This window comes from Leopardus geoffroyi, chromosome B2 (genome assembly GCF_018350155.1).
Source record: "Leopardus geoffroyi isolate Oge1 chromosome B2, O.geoffroyi_Oge1_pat1.0, whole genome shotgun sequence".
Taxonomy (NCBI): Eukaryota; Metazoa; Chordata; class Mammalia; order Carnivora; family Felidae; genus Leopardus; species Leopardus geoffroyi.
In genome coordinates, this window is record NC_059332.1 from 33,608,654 (window position 1) to 33,628,954 (window position 20,301).

The following is a 20,301-nucleotide window of genomic DNA, read 5'->3' on the forward strand; positions in this document are numbered from 1 at the left end:
ATTGGGCTCTGTGCTGATAGCTAAGAGCCCAGAGCCTGCTTTGGATTCTGTGTCTCATTCTCTCTCTGCCCCTCCCCTCCTTGTGCTCTGTCTCTCTCTGTCTCTCAAAAATAAATAAGTGTAAAAAAAAAATTGAAAAGAATCAACTCAGGGTGCTACACAAAGGTGGGTTTCTAGAACTGCAATATTAAGGCCCAGATGTTTTCTTTAAAATGTCTTTTAGAGCTAGTTTGTCCAAACCAGATCTAACCCTGAACCGTATACTGCATCTGATTGTTATGTCTGTTAAAAACATTTTAATCTAGAATGACATCTTTTCTTGACTTGGTGAAGGAAAGGGGCCCTTTGTCCCAGAGACTCTCCCACCTTCTGGTTGTTTGCTGCCTTTTGCTTTCTTTAGCTTGATCCTCTTGTCTATCCTAGAACTTGACTGGATCCAAGTGGAACACTTTTGGTAAGAATAGGTCACAGTTGACTATGTCTATTTAATGTTAGCATCCTAGCAGGAGATACGTAATACCCAATTGTTCCACCATCAATAATGCTAACATTTACCACTGTTAGAGTAGTGAAAGCCTGATAATTTCATCCTGCAGTTAACTTTTAAGAGAGGAAATCATCTTTATGGTACACTTAACCTTGTTGAAGCTCAGTGTCCCCATTTGAAATGTGAACAATAGGATTATTGAATAGATCAAATAAATTAATGCATTCAAAGTACCTAGGACATAGTCAACATTCAAATAAGGTAGCAATTATTATTATTTTGGTTGTAACTCCACCACCAGAGAATATGGAACAGTAGAATCGAAAGCTCTACCTCTCCATTCCCAACATTTATTCCCCTTTTCTGAGCGGTCAGGCCATTTGGGAGTCTGATTGACCAGGCTGAAAGTTTGGCCCTGTTGCTAGAACAGGTTAGATCTGTGGACAAGATACTTCTATCAATATCCTCTTATGTAAAAAGATAACTGCCATATGTGGAGGACTTCGTATGTACAGATATTGCCCTAAACACTTAACAAGCATTTTCACATTTAATCGTTCCTTAAGCCCCACAAGTAAGAATTATTACCCATTATTTTCCAGTCGAGGAAAATGAGGCTCAGAAAGATTAGATAACTTTCTCAAGCAGCAAGGCTAGGAAGCGGGAGATGGGACTTGAAACTGGGGGTTCTATCATCTCCTAGGGTTAATGGGACTTAAAAAAGAGACGCCATGTAAAATCCCTTGCACCAAGCTTATTGCTTTAGGAAACCTATTATTTCACAGTTGTCACCTTCTCAGCAAGCTGTCTTATTTAAAGTTGAAATTCTCTCTTCCTTGCGTCACTCCCCAACTCCCACTCCTCCTCTACTCGACTCCATCTAACCTACTACATATTGACTTTATTATTTGTCTCCCCCAACTCCTAGGGCCTACTCCACGAGGGCAGGACATTTGTCTGTTTCGTTCACTGCTGTCTTCTCTCAGCATTTATAGCAGGGCCTGGCACATAGCAGGCGATCCTTAGAAAGTCGTCCAAAGAATGAATACCATGCTTCCGGGAAGCATCAAGAATCAGGATTACATGAGCGTGGATTGAACCTCGCAGGGACCCTTCGAGCGCCCCTTCCCGCCTAGCTGTAAGTGACGGGATGAAGAGAAAAGCCCCGCCCCTCGACCGTCCGCAGCGGGTAAGGCGGTCGCAGCGCAGCGCGGCGGCGGATTGGACGACTGGGTAGGGTTCCTGGAGTCGCGTTTGACTCATCGGTTCCGCGGCGTCGGCGCTTGTTGTGTGCGTCACTTCCGGGTGGCGCGGGACGGAGTGGCCAACGGTCTGCAAAGCAACATGCCTAAGTGAGTGGGGGCTCGAATCTGGGGGTGTTCGCGGTCACGGTCGCCATTGTGGCCCAGGAAGGGGAGTGCAGAGCGGATTCTAGCTCTTGAAGTTTCCCGGGAAGCGAGGGCGTGTGGGGGAGGGAGCCCGGGAGTTCTGGATACTGTCGTCTTTCGGTGTATGTAGGTCGACCCCGCGCAACGCAACAAAAAAGCCTGGTTTGTGTCAGGTCGCTTAGATTGACGTCTTGGGATCGTGCATAGGTCTTTTTATATTTTACCTTCGTTGAACTGCCCACGTGGATGGGCATCTGTTAACTGGTTGTCGTCTTTTTCTCTATCTTCCACCCCTTTCCAGGTTTTATTGTGACTACTGCGACACATACCTCACCCATGACTCTGTAAGTAGTGTTTCTTTTCAGTTTCAAAACACCTTGTCTGTGAAAGATCAGATTTTGGGGGGGTATATAAATGTGTGCTTTTCATGCTGTTGAGCTTAAGTGCTCCTGCTTGGAAAAAATAACCTGGGTTTCTTTTCCTGCATCCTTCCTGTAACTGGTTTCGTAATTTGAAATGATTGGCCTTCCAGCAGTTAGTGTTTTGAGTTGAGACCCAAAATAATAAAGCTGTAGCAGAATTGAAGGTGCAAAAAATTTACATGACAAGTAAAAATTGCAGGAACGTGTCCTAAAGTTCAAATATTTGATTGTGACAAGGCATTCAGACATTTGATTGATTAAACTGGAAAGAAATGCCCAAATTTAAAACCTGAGTGCTGTACTTCTATTTAATTAAAAACTGCTTAACAAATAATAACAACTAAAATTGAATATTTACTGTGTGTCAGGCAGGGTTCCAGATGCTTTACCTGTATCATGTTGTTTAATGCTCATGATAAGCCTATATGGTTAGCATTATCTCCATTTTACAGAGGAGGAAACTGAGGCAGAGTATGGATTGATGACTGACTGGATGTTACTAAACCAGTAAGTTGTACAGAGCTGGAAGAAGAGCCTAGGCAGTATAACTTTAGGGTTTCTATGCCAGCAGCTCTCAAACATTTTTTGTCTCGTGGTCCTTTTACACTCTTGAAAATTACTGAGTTCTTTTATTATTATTATTATTATTATTATTTTAATGTTTATTTTTGAGAGAGAGAGAGAGAGAGAGAGAGGAAAAAGCATGAATGGGGGAGGGGCAGAGAGAGGGAGACGTAGAATCCGAAGCAGGCTCCAGGCTCTGAGCTGTCAGCACAGAGCTGGACACGGGGCTCAAACTGACAGAACTATGAGACCTGACCTGAACCAAGGTGGAACGCCCAACCAACTGAGCCACCCAGGCGCCCCAAAAATTACCAATTAAAAAAAAATTCTTAAAAAAAGTTCTTAAGGGGCACCTGGGTGGCTCAGTCTGTTAAGCATCTGACTTCAGCTCAGGTCATGATCTCACAGTTCATGGGTTCGAGCCCCACATAGGGCTCTGTGCTGACAGCTTGGAGCCTGGAGCCTGCTTCAGATACTGTGTCTCCCTCTCTCTCTCTGCCTTCCCCCGTTCATGCTCTGTCTCTCTCTGTCCCAAAAATAAATAAACGTTGAAAAAAGAAAAATTAAAAAATAAATAAATAAAATAAAAATACTGATTGATTTGAAAGTAACAATAACAAACTTTTTATCTGTGATACAAATAACCTTTTAAAATGAAAAATAGGAGCTTCCTCGGTGGCTCAGTCAGCTAAGCGACTGACTCTTGATCTCAGCTTAGGTCTTGATATCAGGGTAGTGAGTTCAAACCCTGAGTTGGGCTCTGCACTGGACGTGGAGCCTACATATAAAATAACAGCAAAATAAAAGTGGAACGTAGCTATTTAAAAAAAATCAGTGTGAAGAATGGCATTGCTATAACCTTTTTGCAAACCTCTGTAATGTCCGACTTAATGGAAGACCACTGGATTCTTATGTTCTGGATTAAACTTGTTGCACTTTGTTTTGGTTCAATTATATGAAAAATCCAGCCTCATGTGGATAAGGAGTTGAAAAAAAAGCCTTTTTAGATACTAGCCTTACTAGCCTTTTTAGATAATTGTGGATATTCTTTAATACTTTTATGTTACTACACCCAGACTCAACACATGGTTAGCTGTAGTGTGGAAACTTAAACCATATTAGACTTTTCACACTCTGCTACATCAAAACTTGTTGGTCTGTCTTGCACGTTGAGTGAATCTTTTACCAGACAGGATTTTGTAACATGCTCTGGTCATATGGAAAATGAATATTGGAATATTGGTTCACTCAGTTACACAAATCTTCCAAGTGTTGACACATTTGATTATGTACCATAAAAATTCGCATTAATGAGGCTGTAATCAGAAATGGCTTAAAAAAAATTTTTTTTTTAATTAAATTACAATTTTTTTAATTAAAAAAATTTTTTTTACTGTTTATTTTTGAGAGACAGAAACAGAGCATGAGTGGGGGAAGGACAGAGACGGAGACACAGAATCTGAAGCAGGGTCCAGGCTCTGAGCTGTCTGCACAGAGTCTGATGCGGGGCTCGAACCACGAGCTGTGAGATGATGACTGAGCCGAAGTTGGACGCTCAACCTACGGAGCCACCCAGGGGCCCCAAAGTGCGCTAGCAGGGCGGGGACAGAGAGAGACAAGGAGGGGGAGACACAGAATCTGAAGCAGGCTCCGTGATGTAAGTGCAGAGCCTGATGTGGGGCTGGAACCCATGGACCACGAGATCATGACCTGAGCCACAGCTGGACGCTTAACCAACTGAGCCATCCAGGCGCCCCCAACCTTGTGATTTTTAAATCAGTTCTATTGAGTTATACTTTATGTTAGATTAAATGCATATGTTTTAAGTGTACAGTGTGATGACTTGGCAAATACTTAACAGTTGGCTGTGTGCATTGAGATAATAGAACATTCCATCACCCCAGAAAATTCCTTTGTGTTTTTTTGCAGTCAGTACCCTGTACCCTTGGCCCCAACTGATCTGGTTTTTATTATGAAAGATCAGTGTTACTGGTTTTAAAACTTGATATGGATGGAATTTTATAGTATATATTCTGTGTTTCTCATTTTTTTTTTTTTTTTTTTGCTGAGCATGCTTTTGAGATTTGTCCATATTGTATCAGTGATTGGTTCTTTCTGATTAATATTCCATTGTACCATGAACATGTGATTGTAACATGATTGAGATACTGCTTGTAAATTACATAGCATGGTGTTTGGTATGTGGTAGGTGTTAAATAAATGTTAACTTAAACATATGGTTATAACTGTGGAGTTTATCTTATATCAGTTTTACCTTGGTAAAGGTCTTAAAGAACAAAAGGATTAGTGGGCTAGAGACAGAAGTTTGTATGTGATTCACATAGTCTGTATTCTAGACCCATAGTCATTTAAAAGAAGATATTCTTATAAACTATAATTTAGATGTGTGTGGGCTGTGTTATTTTGCTATAGAATGACCTAAGAAAGGGCATTAAAGGGGCGCCTCGTGACTCAGTTGGTTAAGCGTCCGACTTCGGCTCAGGTCATGATCCCACCATCCGTGAGTTCAAGCCCCGCATCAGGCTCTGTGCTGACAGCTCAGAGCCTGGAGCCTGCCTCGGATTCTGTTGTCTCCCTCTCTCTCTGACCCTCCCTGTTCACGTTCCGTCTCTCTCTGTCTCAAAAATAGATAAACATTAAAAGAAATTATTTTTAGAAAGGGCATTAAAATGGCATTATGTTCTAGATCAGGAGTTTGCAAACTTTTCCTTAAAGTGCCACATTGTAATTATTTTAAGTTTGTGGACCATATAGTTTTTGTTGTGATGACTTTGTAGGGAAAAAAAAAATAGTATAACTCAATTCTGCTTTGTAGGGGAAAAAAATAGTATATGCACAAACGGATGTGGCTGTGTTCCACTAATTTGTTTTACAGAATCAGGTGGCTGGCCCCTGGGCCATAGTTTGCGGACCTCTGGTTTAGATAATATAGTAGGTAAATTACCACAGTGTGTTATTGGATAATGTTTATAAATAATGCTTTAGCACCCAGCTTAAGCGTCTAGAGGTAGCCAGGCTACTTACATAAAGGAAAGGCTTTATAAAATTTCTAGTTTGGGAAACTTGTTTCTGCGACTGATCTGACCTTTTTGTTTTACAGCCATCTGTGAGAAAGACACACTGCAGTGGTAGGAAACACAAAGAGAATGTGAAAGACTACTATCAGAAATGGATGGAAGAGCAAGCCCAGAGCCTGATCGACAAAACAAGTATGTTTCAGTCTCTTGTTCTGATGCGGGAGAATGGTCCCATTCTTTCTCATCCCTGTCTCTCTGTTGTTTTGCACAGAAGCAACTCATTCTGAGTGATAAATAGGAACATTCTGGTGTGTTGAATGAAAGAATTAGAAGGTCATTAGTTTCTCAGGGGATATAGGAACACATTAATATTAATTGTTGAGGTTAGAGCAATCGGGTATTGATTACATTGGGAAGCGGGGCAGAGAAGAATGAATTGCCTAATGATTCTTTATTGACACGGACCAGATTTTGTAGCCAATTTATGTGAAATCTTCCTTGTAGTGATCCTAGGTTTTAGAACTATTTTCCTTTTGTAATAGGAAAAGGTGAGAGGTGGGTTTATAGTTAACCTTCAAAGACTCTGAGAGACTCTGGGTTTCTTAGTCTTGTAATCCTGACAAAGACAACTGCTCAAAAAAGAAGCTGATGTGACACAATAATCTGGGTATGTTTTGGACCTCTGTTGGACATGCCATACTCTTTTTGTTTAATTAGGAAAATTTTTGTTTAGGTTAATTGAGTTCAAGACACAAGAAGTGAGCCTGGAGCCTGACACAGGGTTCGATCTCCTGAACCATGGGATCATGACCCGAGCCAAAATCAAGAGTTGAACGCTTAACCCACTGAGCCACTCGGGCGCCCCAGCGTATTTTTAATTTTAATTCCAGTATGGTTAACTATGAGTATATATTTAAGTATTTATTTGTGACTTTTTGTAAAGCCCAAATAAATGATCTTCAATTTCTTTTCATTTGTGCCTCATATTGTCAGAAAGAAAAAAGTTGATTGTATTGGACATTTTTTAAGATCATACCTTCCTTCAGGGTGGGCTCTTTAAAATCTTTGGTTTCTCATTCATGTCTCTTTGCTCAGTACATTAATTTCAAAACTGGTAAACCATAATGACGGAAAGTTTTGTAAAGCCTGACCTTTGGGCAGGTATCACACTTTTTTTTTTTTTTAAGTTTATTTATTTATTTTAAGAGAGCGCAAGGCGGGGAGGGTCAGAAATAGAGGAGACAGAGAATCCCAAGGAGGCTCCGTGCTGTCAGCGCAGAGCTGGATGTGGGGCTTGAATTCATGAAACTGTGAGATCATGACCTGAGCCAAAACCAAGAGTCAGATGGTTAACCTACTGAGCCACCCAGGTGCGCCCCCAACATTTTTCAAACAAAACTGAATGGTTCAAATTGGTTGTAAACCACATCTACAGATTAAAGATGATTGCTTGTCTTTGGTAAGACTTTGGTAGGTAAGAGGTCTTCACTCCAGGCTCTCGTAGTTAATTCAGCCATAGCAATATTGACTAAATAAATATAGGTTAAAAAACCCAAAGCAGTAAGCCAGTTAATTGTAATTTTTGCTGGTAAGTATTTACAGTTGATTTAAAAACTGTGGAGGCCATGATGTAGTAATCTTAAATGAATACTTTTTAGAGTGAAATCCTTGTGAAATGAAAGAAAAGGGATATTTTCGTAAATGGGTTGTTGAGTTCTTATTAGTGTGTGGTTTTTTTTCTCCAAAGCTGCTGCATTTCAGCAAGGAAAGATCCCTCCTACTCCATTCTCTGCTCCTCCTCCTGCAGGGGCGATGATTCCACCTCCCCCTAGTCTCCGTAAGTTTATGGAGTTTTTATCTTAACAGCTATAATTTAAGGGGGTGCAGATTATCCTTTGATTTTGTTGGATTATTTTACAGTTGGCTTTTGAATGCCTGTTGAATGAATACACAGACAGTAAAAGAAAATAACATCAGTGGTATAATCTCTGAAATGTCTGCAGAGTTAATCTTCTGATTGCATTATTACTAGGATATTGTATTTATGACATCCCAAGCAGGTTCAAGACAATTGATTCAGTGGAAAGGTCAGAATGTACCTGTGATTAGATGAGCTAATATATGAAGAGGTATTGATGAGTACATTAAATTATTTATTGCTCTGAACCCAACACTGGAGGATTAAAGTGTAGTGGATCAACTCTTCAGCATTTCTTCCTATCTCCTAACCCACCTAACACAAATATATACACCTTGGGAAAACCAAGAATTGGACAGTTGAAAGTGGGGTGAATCAAAGGCCTCTCTTCTCCGAGAAGGTTTTTTGTTTCTAAATGACAGAAGGAGATAACTAGGCCATAAGTTCCGTGGCTCTTCTGGAAGGGCTTAGGATTGAAATTGAATTCAGAAACCTGAAATCAGTCCTGTAAGTAACCACGGATATGAACAGATGTGGGCTGTTTATAATAGTTGCACACTAATGCAGGTAGACAACTAATGGCCCACCAAACCTTTCTTGGGCTTCCACCATCCTGGGGCTGGTCAGGCCTTGGGTCACAGCAGCTGTCAGGTTACCTATCTGTCTTATTCTGTATCTTGGCTGGCTGGCACCCAACCCCATTATTTTTATTTATTTATTTTTTTTAATTTATTTTTATTTTTTTTCCAACCCCATTATTTTTAATAGTAGAATAATCTGTAGTATGAATGTGCCATAATTAACCTCACCATTTTCTTATTGTGGGACATTTAAGTTATTCCAAAGTGTTGTAAATGATACTATCAGGAATATCTCTGCATACACATCTGTGTATTTCCAAAAAATCTTTTATTAAAGATTTTGATTTTTTTTAAGTAAAAGAAGATATATATTTAAAATTTTTTTTTAATGTTTATTTTTGAGAGAGAGAGAGCAAGGAAGAGGTCAGAAAGAGAGGGATACAGAGGATACGAGGCAGGCTCTGTGCTGACAGCAGAGTCAATGTGGGGCTTGAACTCCCCAACTCTGAGATCATGACCTGAACCAAAGTTGGGACATTTAATTGACTGAGCTACCCAGGAGCCGCGGAGGTTTTGATTTTCTTAAAAACAGATCTGAAATTACATACTTGTGGCTTAAATTTGTCAGGAACTCTACAGAAGGCATAATACCCTTTAAAAAAATATTTTAACTTTTGGAATTTTTTTTAACCTGTGCTGACTTCATTTTATACTTCTGTCTAGGCAGTCTTGTCCTTGTTTTTTAGTCATAAAGTTTTGTGGCATATTGATTTTTGTGGATCTACTGTTATAAAAGAAACCATAAGAAGTCTATTATTCTAGAACGTGGGCTGGGCCATGAGGCTCTACTAGTTTCATAGAAGAGGAAATGTTAATATGTAAGCATATCTTAAACTCAGCCCCCATTCGTTATTCCAGCGGGTCCTCCTCGCCCTGGTATGATGCCAGCACCCCATATGGGGGGCCCTCCCATGATGCCAATGATGGGCCCTCCTCCTCCTGGGATGATGCCAGTGGGACCTGGTAAGTTTGAATCTCTTTCCTTTTAGGATGCTCCATTGTGTTTTAGTTCTCCTTTTAAATGGAATTCTTAATACGTTGTCTCAATGTATTATTGCAGTAAACTAAACTTGGTGAATCCGTAATGATAAAGAAAAATAAATACGTGTTTTAGCAGTATAATTGGATGATATCCAAAGGCCTTGTGCTACTAAAAACGGGATAAGGCTGCCTTTTTTTCCTTCTCCCTCCCTCCTGTTTCCTTGCCTCCTCCTGACTTGTGGTCATTTGTAATGAAGAGAAAGGTAGTTGAGGTTTTCCAAAGGGGATAAGGTAGGTAAATAGTTGTACTGCTACTTTTTTCAGTTTTGATCTGGAGCGGTGCTCTTGTTGCTGATTCAATCTTTAGTTAACTAGGCCAAACTAGTGTATGAAAAAGGCCTTAGCCCTGTAGTTAGTCGTTTATTCAGGAAGGGGGGAAAAACCCACCTCAAACATTGTATTTTAACATAAACATAAATATATACTAATTTGCAGATTTTTCTGATACCTGGTCAGGGCCTTTGCTTTGAAAACGAGTCTACTGATTAGAGCACCATATATTTCTTGCCTAAACCGATAAACCGTACCCATAATGCATCCTTTACCAACTTCAGTTTCTATTTCTTTCAAGTTTAGAAACCTTGTGAGGCCATCTACTTCCAATCTTTTATAATTCTCTCACCTATCAAATTTGTGAGCACTTTTTGGGATAATTGTTTTTCTAAATATCCACATAGTTTCATGGAAACAGTTCTTTTTATATATACTCATTTTTGTTGACTTGCAGAAGTTAAATTCTATAATAAGAATAAATACAATAGACATAAGCCTACAACTCAACTGGTAAGACAAGGTGCAGAGGTATTAGAGTAGCTTTTTTAGCTAGAAGCATTCACTGTGCTTGCTACGGGTATCATTTAGAATGATAGGAGTAGAGTATAGGTAAGAGTTCCTTATGAAGCCAAAACAAAGTGATTTAGATGACGTCTTTTGCATTCGTTTTTTTTTTCCCCCTCTTTTTTGAGAGTGAGAGCGAGCCTGTGTGCACTCTGCATGTGGAGGAGAGGCAGAGGAAGAGGGAGAGAGAATCTTAAGCAGGCTTCATGCCCAGCCTGGAGCTCTGTTTTGCTACCCTGAGATCATGACCTGAGCCACCCAGGCATCCCTTCTTTTGCATTCTTAAATCAAGGTCACAAATTCAAATTCCTAGAGGGTTTAGGGGTATAGCGAACTGGGAATGCATGACACACCTAAAGATAAGACTTCTAGAACTTAGCTTCAGCCTGCAGTTGACATTTGAGAATGCAGGCTTGGTGTTGCCAGTTCTCCTGAGTATTTTGTTGTTTTCACCAGGATAAAATAATACTGTGGGATTTGAATTAAAATAATTAGTTCAGGGTGGGCAAGGATAAGAATGGGTTGGCATAAGATAGAACATTGGCCATGGGTGAATAATGATGGAAGCTGGATGATGGGTACATGGATGTCCATTATACTCTTTTCATTCTTGTGTATGTTTGACTATTTCCATAACAAAAAGTTGAAAAAGGGTATCTAGACTTACTAGTAATTAGACTTCTTAGTTGCCAGTGTTGGCAACTGATTGAAAGTAAATGTACTGTGGAGACCAAAGTAAACAAGTTTTCAGGTGCCTCGTTTTCAGTCTTTGGTCTAGATGAGTTTCTTCTAGGAAATGCTGAATATAGGTTATGTTATGTTGGTTTTTTTTTTTTTTTTTTTTTTTTTTTTTTTTTAATTTTTTTTTTCAACGTTTATTTATTTTTGGGACAGAGAGAGACAGAGCATGAACGGGGGAGGGGCAGAGAGAGAGGGAGACACAGAATCGGAAACAGGCTCCAGGCTCTGAGCCATCAGCCCAGAGCCTGACGCGGGGCTCGAACTCACGGACCGCGAGATCGTGACCTGGCTGAAGTCGGACGCTTAACCGACTGCGCCACCCAGGCGCCCCGTAATAAGATCCTTAGAAGTTTAGTATTATTTTCTGTTCCTTTTGAAATTGATCTTAAAAACATTTATACCTGTTGAATTTTGTGTCTTTGCATATACTTGTGTTTTACTTTTTGTGATAAGGTTGTATTCGGCTTTGAATATAGTTTTCTCTTGAACTATTACAAACCTTTAATCAAAATGGTTTAGTAAGTAATTAGGTAAATTTTTATATTTGAAGAGAAGATCTATAACATGAAAATCATAATCATGAGGCATAATAATAAAATGAATACCCGTGAACCCACCACTCAGCTGAGGAAGTAGAATATTGCCAATTCTGTGAAGCTGCCTGTACTCCTCCCCAACCCCCACCTCTGCTTGCCCTCCCTTCCCTGGCTCATTTATTTGGCTGGTGTATTGATGGGACATTTCAAAAAAGTCCTTAACAGTTTCTAAAATGCATTAGAAAAATTAGATTTGTGTGTGTGCGCTAATTGTTGTAAATCACATTATTGCCTGTTTTTCTTGACTTGAGTGAAGTATGGTTACTAACAGGTTCTCAGCATGGGCCTCCTGCTCACCTTTCCCTACAACTCCGAACAAACGCTTAGTGGTAAGATTGTCCTCTGTGCCTGTGTACATTCATGAAATAGCTCCTGGTTATATGGTGGATAGAACTGATTAAGAGAGCTGACTGGGTAACATGTGACTTAGTTGTGAATTTCCCTGAGTGAGAAAAGGTCAATTTAGGGAACTAGTGTCCCTGGTGGTTTCTGGAAAGCACTCTATTAATAGTTTCCCCTTACTATCATTAGATCATGATTCCCATATGGTTCTTGTGTTGACCTTTGTTCTTTGTTTGAGAATGTCTAAGTAATTTACAGATGTGATGAATTTGTTGCATTTCTTCTGTCAAGTATGTCTTTCTTCCAGCATTTTGCAGGGAGGCTACTTTTTGTCTTTAATTGAGGTCCCATTAAGCTCTCTCATAAGTAGTAGTTTCTGACTCTCTTTTTTCCTTTTCTTTGTTTTGTCCTGCAGCTCCTGGAATGAGGCCGCCTATGGGAGGCCACATGCCAATGATGCCTGGGCCCCCAATGATGAGACCTCCCGCCCGTCCCATGATGGTACCCACTCGGCCAGGAATGACTCGACCAGACAGATAAGGAGAGACAGGAACCTCTTTATATCCATTTTATATTACTTGTTCTTCACCAGGAGATCATGGTGCTGTGACTCTGGGTGTTTTCTAACAGCATGACAAGGAAGACTTGCTCCCCCTTCCTATCAAACAGAGAATAGTTTTTGCAAGGGAGTAGTGGGACAAAAAAAAAAAGCAATTTCCATTTGTATCGTGAAATGTGAAAATAAAATTGTCAACTGTTTTAGTTAAAAATGTGTTCCCTTTTTTCTCCCCTCTGTATTCCTTGTGCATCATAAAAGAGATGAGTATTCCAGTTGTATTTCTCTAACTCATTCTCTCTTTAGCATGCCCTCTTATGCATGACATTTTTTCCCCCTTAGCTATGGAGTGAGTCCCTTTGGACACCCTGCCTTTATTTAGTAAAGTTTTCATGTGCAAGATTTGGTAAATCTAACACTTGTAGAGCTTTTTGTTGATTAAAATAATAAATAGCACAGTTGGTTACTTTTTCACATGAACAGCATTTAGGGTAGGAAGTGGAAAATTTTAAGTCTTCTGCTGAAGTAGGGAAAAAGACTTTTCAGTGTGTGCATGTCAGCTAAAGATGGCAAGAATGGCCTTAACCTCAGCTTCTCGTTTCTCTTAGTTCCTCTTTTTCATGGGTTTCAATAATCAGAAAACTTTCTAATAGCCATGGTAAAATTATGCAGATTTCCATGGTACAGAAGTTGTCTACAGAATGTCATTTGTTATATCACTGGGCTACTAAGTGGGATATTTTCAGAGCAACATTTAGAAAGTAAGCCATTGGCACTGTTCGTATTCAGTTTGATATAAAATCTGAACTGCTATTTCGCATTGCAAATGGGAATAAAAATTGTAATCTTTGGGGAGGGCAGTTTAGCAGTATCTGTCAAAATTACCTTTGATTTAACATTTCCATGCCTAGGAATTTATTCTACAGATAGACTTGCGTATGTAGAAAATAACATGTACAAGATTATGAGTTGTAGCAAAAGATTGGCAATAACATACATGTCCATCGAAGGGGCCTGATTTATCAAGTATGATAAATCTACCAAATGGCATATACTAGGCATGTTAAAATAGAATAAAGAAGCTCTCTGTGGGGAAAGATATCCAAGATACACATTGTTTTGAACCTTGATTTGTTCAAAATGTATTATTCACTGCTGTTCTTATTTAAAGGAAATATCTATGTACCTGTGTACGCATAAAGGATCTTTGGAAGGACATATAAGCAACTGGTAATACTGGTTGCCAATGAAGAGTAGGTGGGTGGCTGGGGGACGGGGATGAGTGAGAAAGGCTTGTCACCTTTTTGTATCTTTTGGATTTTGAATCATTACATGTAAAACAAAACGGGGGGCTCCTGGGTGGCTCAGTTGGTTAAGTGTCCAACTTCTGCTCAGGTCATGATCTCATGGTTCGTAGGTTCAAGCCCTGTGTTGGGCTCTGTGCTGACACCTCAACCTGGAGCCTGCTTTCGATTCTGTGTTTTCCTCTTTCTTTGCTCCTCCCCTGCTTATGCTCTCTTTCTCTCTCTCTCTCTCTCTCTGTCTCTCAAAAATAAATAAACATTGGAAAAAATAAAACTATCTTTGCCATCTGAGGTTATTGTTATAGTGATTTTATGGTAGAAGTTCCCCTAAACCAGAAGTTACAACCTGGCTGATTATTAGAATCGTGGGGGATCATTTTTTAAAACAAAGATTCCAGGGGCGCCTGGGTGGCGCAGTCGGTTAAGCGTCCAACTTCAGCCAGGTCACGATCTCGCGGTCCGTGAGTTCGAGCCCCACGTCGGGCTCTGGGCTGATGGCTCAGAGCCTGGAGCCTGTTTCCGATTCTGTGTCTCCCTCTCTCTCTGCCCCTCCCCCGTTCATGCTCTGTCTCTCTCTGTCCCAAAAACAAATAAACGTTGAAAAAAAAAAATGTTTTAAAACAAAGATTCCAGATTTTGATCTAATATATCTGGGGTGAGGCTTAGGAAATTCGCTATTTTGGAAAGCTCCCTGGGAAATGTTTATTATTAGTGGGTTGGGCAAACTCTGTCTTAGGATTTATTTTACTCAGGAATATAATACTGGAGGTATGTGTGTGTCTATACTTTTTTATAAATTTGTAGCTAGAAATTGAAATAGCACTAGGTGGATAGCTTTTTTCCCCTAGAAACTTGAAGAGGGGCTAATTTAGGCAAATAACCTTACCTAGGTAAACAAGTAGTTAAAAATAGGCATCCTGATAGGGATGATTTTGTGCTCTGTCTCTAAAAGCTGAGTCAATTTCCTAATCTGAGCCTTTGCTGGGACTACTTGTTGCTTTTTAATTTCTCATTGTTACATCTTTTAAAGAAGGACTTATCAGAAATTGGTTATTTATATATCTGACTTTTGTAGCTCAGATTTTTTATTTAAATCTGCAGACTTAAGAGGTTGTTAGAGGAAACTGCCAACTGAGCTTAACATGTGACTCAGCAAGTTTGTGGTTTGGATGGCTCTGTCAGGCTCAAGGTGCTGAGGCTGGCTTTTGTATATACACAGAAAATAGGTAAAATATACCTATTTTATTTTTTAAAATAGCCTCAGGTACTTAGGAATAACCTCGGTCTTCCTAAAAGAAAACTTTTTCCAAAGTATGTTTTTAAGGTTGAATATCCATTCTAGAAACACCCTTCCTTCCTTCCTTCCTTCCTTCCTTCCTTCCTTCCTTCCTTCCTTCCTTCCTTCCTTTCAAGTTTTTATTTGTAAGTAATCTCCACACCCAGTGTTGAGTCTTGAACTCAGCCTGAGATCAAGAGTTGCACACTCCGACTGAACTAACAAGGGGCCCCAAAACATTTCTTTGAAGAACATGTTTTTATATAGCTTTAGAAAAACAGTGTGATGAATTAAAAGTTTAACAAACTTTACAATGAACACAAGTAGGAATAAATAGTTCGAAGTTTCTTTTTGTCTTTATTAACTCCTTCAAAGTCAAACTGGGGCACCTGGGTGGCTCAGTTGATTAAATGTGTGACTTTGGCTCGGTCATGAACTCATGGTTCGTGGGTTCCAGCCCCACGTTGGACTCTGCTGACAGCTCAGAGCTTGCTTCGGATTCTCTGTCTGCCTCTCTTTCTCTGCCCCTCCTCTGCTCATTTTCTCTCTCTCGCTCTCTCCCTCTCTCTCTCTGTCTCTCAAAAATAAATAAACATTAAGAAAACCTCTTAAAAGCCAAACTTACAGCTAACGATCATAAGACATTTCCTTTGTAAGAGGCTGTGAAGAACCCAAACTTATTTACTGCTGTTGATCTATGCCTTTACACATCTGGTTTTAATTGTAAAATATGAATTGACTATGATGTGAGATTTGTATAGTGCAAACAAGAATGCCACTATATCTCAAGAATTGAAGAAGTTAGCGTAGATGCGGGGTAACATACTTTCTTCCTTTTCTGTGGGGAGATCTAGAGTCACTGAAGTGCATTTGAAGTCTAAGCTAGCATCATTTCCACTCCCTTGGCTTTAGTGGTTTGTCAGAATGCCAGTCCCCTTAATTCCCAGCTGCATGAGAAATGGGATCCTTGCATAGAGCCACAGGCTAATTTGGTCATCCTGTATGGAAAAAGTCCGGTGGTGATTAAGTGTGTGTCCCAATTAAGTAGCTTCGGTCAGATGGTATCTTTTAGGTTCCTGGATACATTTGGTGAACAGAAGAAAAAAGCCTGGCCTGCCTGAGGTTTTTCTGACAGAAGTGTCCTGAATAAATGTTATCTAACGGGTCATTTCTTTCCCTCCCAATTGAAAACTTAAGCGTTAGATTTTCTGGCAGAGAATCAAATAAAACATCCAGAACAGTTCATTAGACAGGTGCAAGATTAAGGTAATCTGCATGCTGCTTATTGTCCTCACTCTTTAGGGGTGGGAGGGATTTCAGACTTAACAGAAAAGTTGGCAAGAAAAGAACTGTACAAAGAACACTTAGATACCTTCTGACCAGGGTATCCGCTATTGGCATTTCACTTGATTTGTTTGATTATTTGTGTACGTGTTTTCTCCCTCTCTCCCTCTCTTTGTATATACATGTATATATTTTTTTCCTGAACCATTTGAGAGTAAGTTGCTTGTATCATGCCTCTTACCACAAATATTAAGTATGTATTTCCTAAGAATAAGTACATTTTCTTACACAACCATGGTTTAGTTACCAAGCTCAAAAAAATGTAAACTTTACTCAATAATTTAATCTACCCACCATATTTCATTTTTGTCCATTGATCCAACATGGCCCTTACAGTTTTTTCCCCTTTCCTGTACAGGATCCTCTCTAGAATCATGTACTTTATTTTTTGGTCAGATTTCCTTAGCCTCCTTTAATCTAGAACAATTCTCAGCCTTTGTCTTTTATGACACTGAGAATTTCACCACCTTTTGTTTAATACAATGTTCCTCATTTCTCATTTTGGATTTGCCTGATGTTTTCTCAGGATTACATTCTGGTACATGTCCTCAGCTTGACCCTAGGATATTCCATCTGTAGGCAGGCACACAGGGTCCGTCTGCCCCTCGGTGATGATAATTTTGATGACCCATCAAGGTGTTTTCCAATTTCTCCATACGTGTTCTTTTTGAATAAGTGTCTTTCCTCAGCTGCCATTTAAGAAAAGCCCATTAACTTAGTGCTCATCTAATAATAAGACTTTGAACACAGCATAGGAAGCCAAGATCTCAAATCTCTTTGTAAGGACTTTTACTCAGCTTTCACAGTGACACTGAGAAACAGGTCTAAAACTTTCCCCTTTTCTTTGCCTGCACATCGCATCCGCATCCGAGTAACTTTGGTGGCGGGGGAAAGGGGGGCTAGTTGTTGAAAGAATAAAGAAGTAAAAGGTAGGACAAAGAATTTTACCTCAATGTTCAAATGCTACATTTCTCCTCTTTTTATCCCTTTTATCTCTTAGGCCTCTGCTGGTGCAGTGAAACAGGTAGAGAGAGACAAAAGGATGAGTAAGGTAATAGAGCCTAGAATGGCAGGCAGAATTACTACTTGCCCACCCCAGTATCTATTACTGTCTGTAATCACAGAACCCGTAATTGTTTTTAAAGTTTATTTAATTTGGGGGCGCCTGGGTGGCGCAGTCGGTTAAGCGTCCGACTTCAGCCAGGTCACGATCTCGCGGTCTGTGAGTTCGAGCCCCGCGTCGGGCTCTGGGCTGATGGCTCGGAGCCTGGAGCCTGTTTCCGATTCTGTGTCTCCCGCTCTCTCTGCCCCTCCCCCATTCATGCTCTGTCTCTCTCTGTCCCAAAAATAAATAAAAAACATTGAAAAAAAAATAAAGTTTATTTAATTTGAGAGTGAGAGAGAGAGAGAGAGAGAGAGAGAGAGAGTTCGAGCAGGGGCGGGGCAGAGATTGAGGGAGAGAGAATCCCGAGCAGGCTATGTGCTATATGCGCAGAACCTGAACCGGGGCTTGATCCCATGACCCTGGGAGCACCATCTGACCTGAGCTAAAGTCAGCCGCTTAACCAACTGAGCCACCTAGACGCCCCTAGAACCCCTAATGCCCTTCAGCAATGAATAGCACATTTGCCATAGCTTTTAGTTAGGTGAGGCCACATGGCAGGAGAGAACATGTCTGTTTTTCCCACCATTTTTCTTTCCTGTTGATAGGAATGTGCATACGATGTTTGTTTGAAATGTAAGCAACATCTTGCACCACAAACTGGCAACTAAGGATGATGTTAGCAAGATAGAAGGAGTCTAGGTCCCTAATGATTGAAGAGCTGCCTGAACTGCCTACCTCAGACTTCTTTTACATGAAAGGGATATAAACATACTTTTTGTTGAAGTCTTGTCATTTTTTGAGTTTTCTGTTACATGCGGGTGAATCTAACCTGACTGATTAAAAAAAAGAGATGCTTGGGGCACCTGGGTGGCTCAGTCGGTTGAGCATCCGACTTCGGCTCAGGTCACGATCTCGCGGTCTGTGAGTTCGAGTCCCACGTTGGGCTCTGTGCCGACAGCTCAGAGCCTGGAGCCTGCTTCGGATTCTGTGTCTCCCTCTCTCTCTGCCCCTCCCCTGCTCATGCTCTGTCTCTCTCTGTCTCAAAAATAAAAATGTTAAAAAAAAATTAAAAAAAAAAAAAAAAAAAGAGATGCTCAAGGAGAAGAGTAATATTGGTGAATTTGTCCTGCTAGAAGTCAGACAGTAAGAAACAACACTGTTGTATGATACATGCTGTAAAGTAAGTAGGAGACATAGGGAGTGCCAGATCAGGGGTGGCTGCGGAGATGACATGAAGGGGTGGGGGGCTGGGGGAGCCATGGAGATGTCTAGGGCATAAGCTTTCCAGGTAGAGGAAACAGCAAGTACAAAGACTCTGAAGTGGAAGTCTACTTAAAGTACTGCCGGACCATCAGGGAAGTCGGTGTGGCTCAGAACAGCTAGAGCTGTTGAGAGGGGTGGACGCGTTCATTGCCTTGATTGTGGTGGTGATGTCACTGGTGTGTGTATATGTCAAAACTTTAAAAACTGTGTGCTTTTCTGTATGTCAATCATACCTCAGTAAAGTGGTTTTATTTTTTATCTTTTTTTTTTTTTTTTAACGTTTATTTATTTTTGAGACAGAGAGAGACAGAGCATGAACAGGGGAGGGGCAGAGAGAGAGGGAGACGCAGAATCTGAAACAGGCTCCAGGCTCTGAGCTGTCAGCACAGAGCCCGACGTGGGGCTCGAACTCATGGACCGTGAGATATGACCTGAGCCGAAGTCGGACGCTTAACCGACCAAGCCACCCAGGCACCCCAGTAAAGTGGTTTTAAAAACGTCATAGCTATCACAAACTAGAAAACTACTCTCGAGAATCCTAATAGGCAATGATAACCCATCTCTGCTTCTCAACACTCTTGCTCTTGAGTTCTCTATAAAATCACCTTTCCTTGTTTGCATACTCTTATCCTTCTCTGGGTATAGGTGGGTAGAATATTGCTCAGTAATAAGAAGGAATAAACTACTGATAAAACAACTTGATGGATCTCAAGGGCAGTATGCTTGAGTGAAAAAAGCCACTCTGAAAAGTCACATACTGCATGTTTCCATTGATGACAAAATCACCAAGATGAAGAACAAATTAGTGGTTGCTAGGGGTTAGGGATGTGTTGGGAGTGAGGAGAGTAGGAAATGTCTGTAAAAAGGTAGCGTGAGGGAGATTTTTATAGTGACCGAGTAGTCTGTATCTTGATTGTGGTAGTAGTTATATAAGTCTATCCATGTGATTAAATGAGGAATTATACACACCTATCAATATTGTGCTCATTTTTTTTTTTAAGTTTACTTATTTTGAGAGAGACAGCAGAGGAGGGGCACAGAGAAAGGGAGAGAAAAAGAACCCCAAGCAGGCTCTGTGCTGTCAGCATGGAGCCCAACGTGGGGCTTGAACCCATGAACAGTGAGATCATGACCTGAGCTGAAACCAAGAGTCCAAGTTGGGAAGTTGGATTTGGATGTAAATTTTAAAAAATAAAAAATTAAACTAAAAAAAAAAAATGACTCATTTTGAGAGGGTGTATGTGTGCTCGCGGGGGGGGGGGGGGGGGCGGGCAGAAAGAGGGAGAGAGAATCCCGTTATCCACGCAGAGCCTGATGCAGGCCTCGATCTCATAAACTATGAGATCATGACCTGAGCTGAAATCAAGAGACATAACGCTTAACCGACTGAGCCACCCAGGCGCCCCACAGTAAGGTTTTTTTTAATTAATTATCTTTT

At 40.5% G+C, this 20,301-nt stretch overlaps 1 protein-coding gene across 1 annotated transcript; it reads left to right on the forward strand.

Moving 5' to 3' along the window:
* Window positions 1–1,645: 1,645 nt before the first annotated feature.
* On the forward strand, window positions 1,646–13,051 carry SNRPC (small nuclear ribonucleoprotein polypeptide C). The gene is made up of 6 exons (XM_045497975.1): window positions 1,646–1,839; window positions 2,177–2,219; window positions 5,983–6,091; window positions 7,647–7,736; window positions 9,317–9,421; window positions 12,431–13,051. Exons 1-6 carry the CDS (start codon window positions 1,832–1,834, stop codon window positions 12,553–12,555), a joined length of 480 nt encoding a protein of 159 aa, XP_045353931.1. The 5' UTR covers window positions 1,646–1,831; the 3' UTR covers window positions 12,556–13,051.
* Window positions 13,052–20,301: the final 7,250 nt, after the last annotated feature.

What these genes read in the sequence shown, in the direction of transcription:
- SNRPC (XM_045497975.1), top strand. An exon ending in CATACCTCACCCATGACTCT is followed by an intron (nt 2,220 to 5,982) that starts GTAAGTAGTGTT and finishes TTTGTTTTACAG; the next exon opens with CCATCTGTGAGAAAGACACA. An exon ending in TCCACCTCCCCCTAGTCTCC is followed by an intron (nt 7,737 to 9,316) that starts GTAAGTTTATGG and finishes TCGTTATTCCAG; the next exon opens with CGGGTCCTCCTCGCCCTGGT.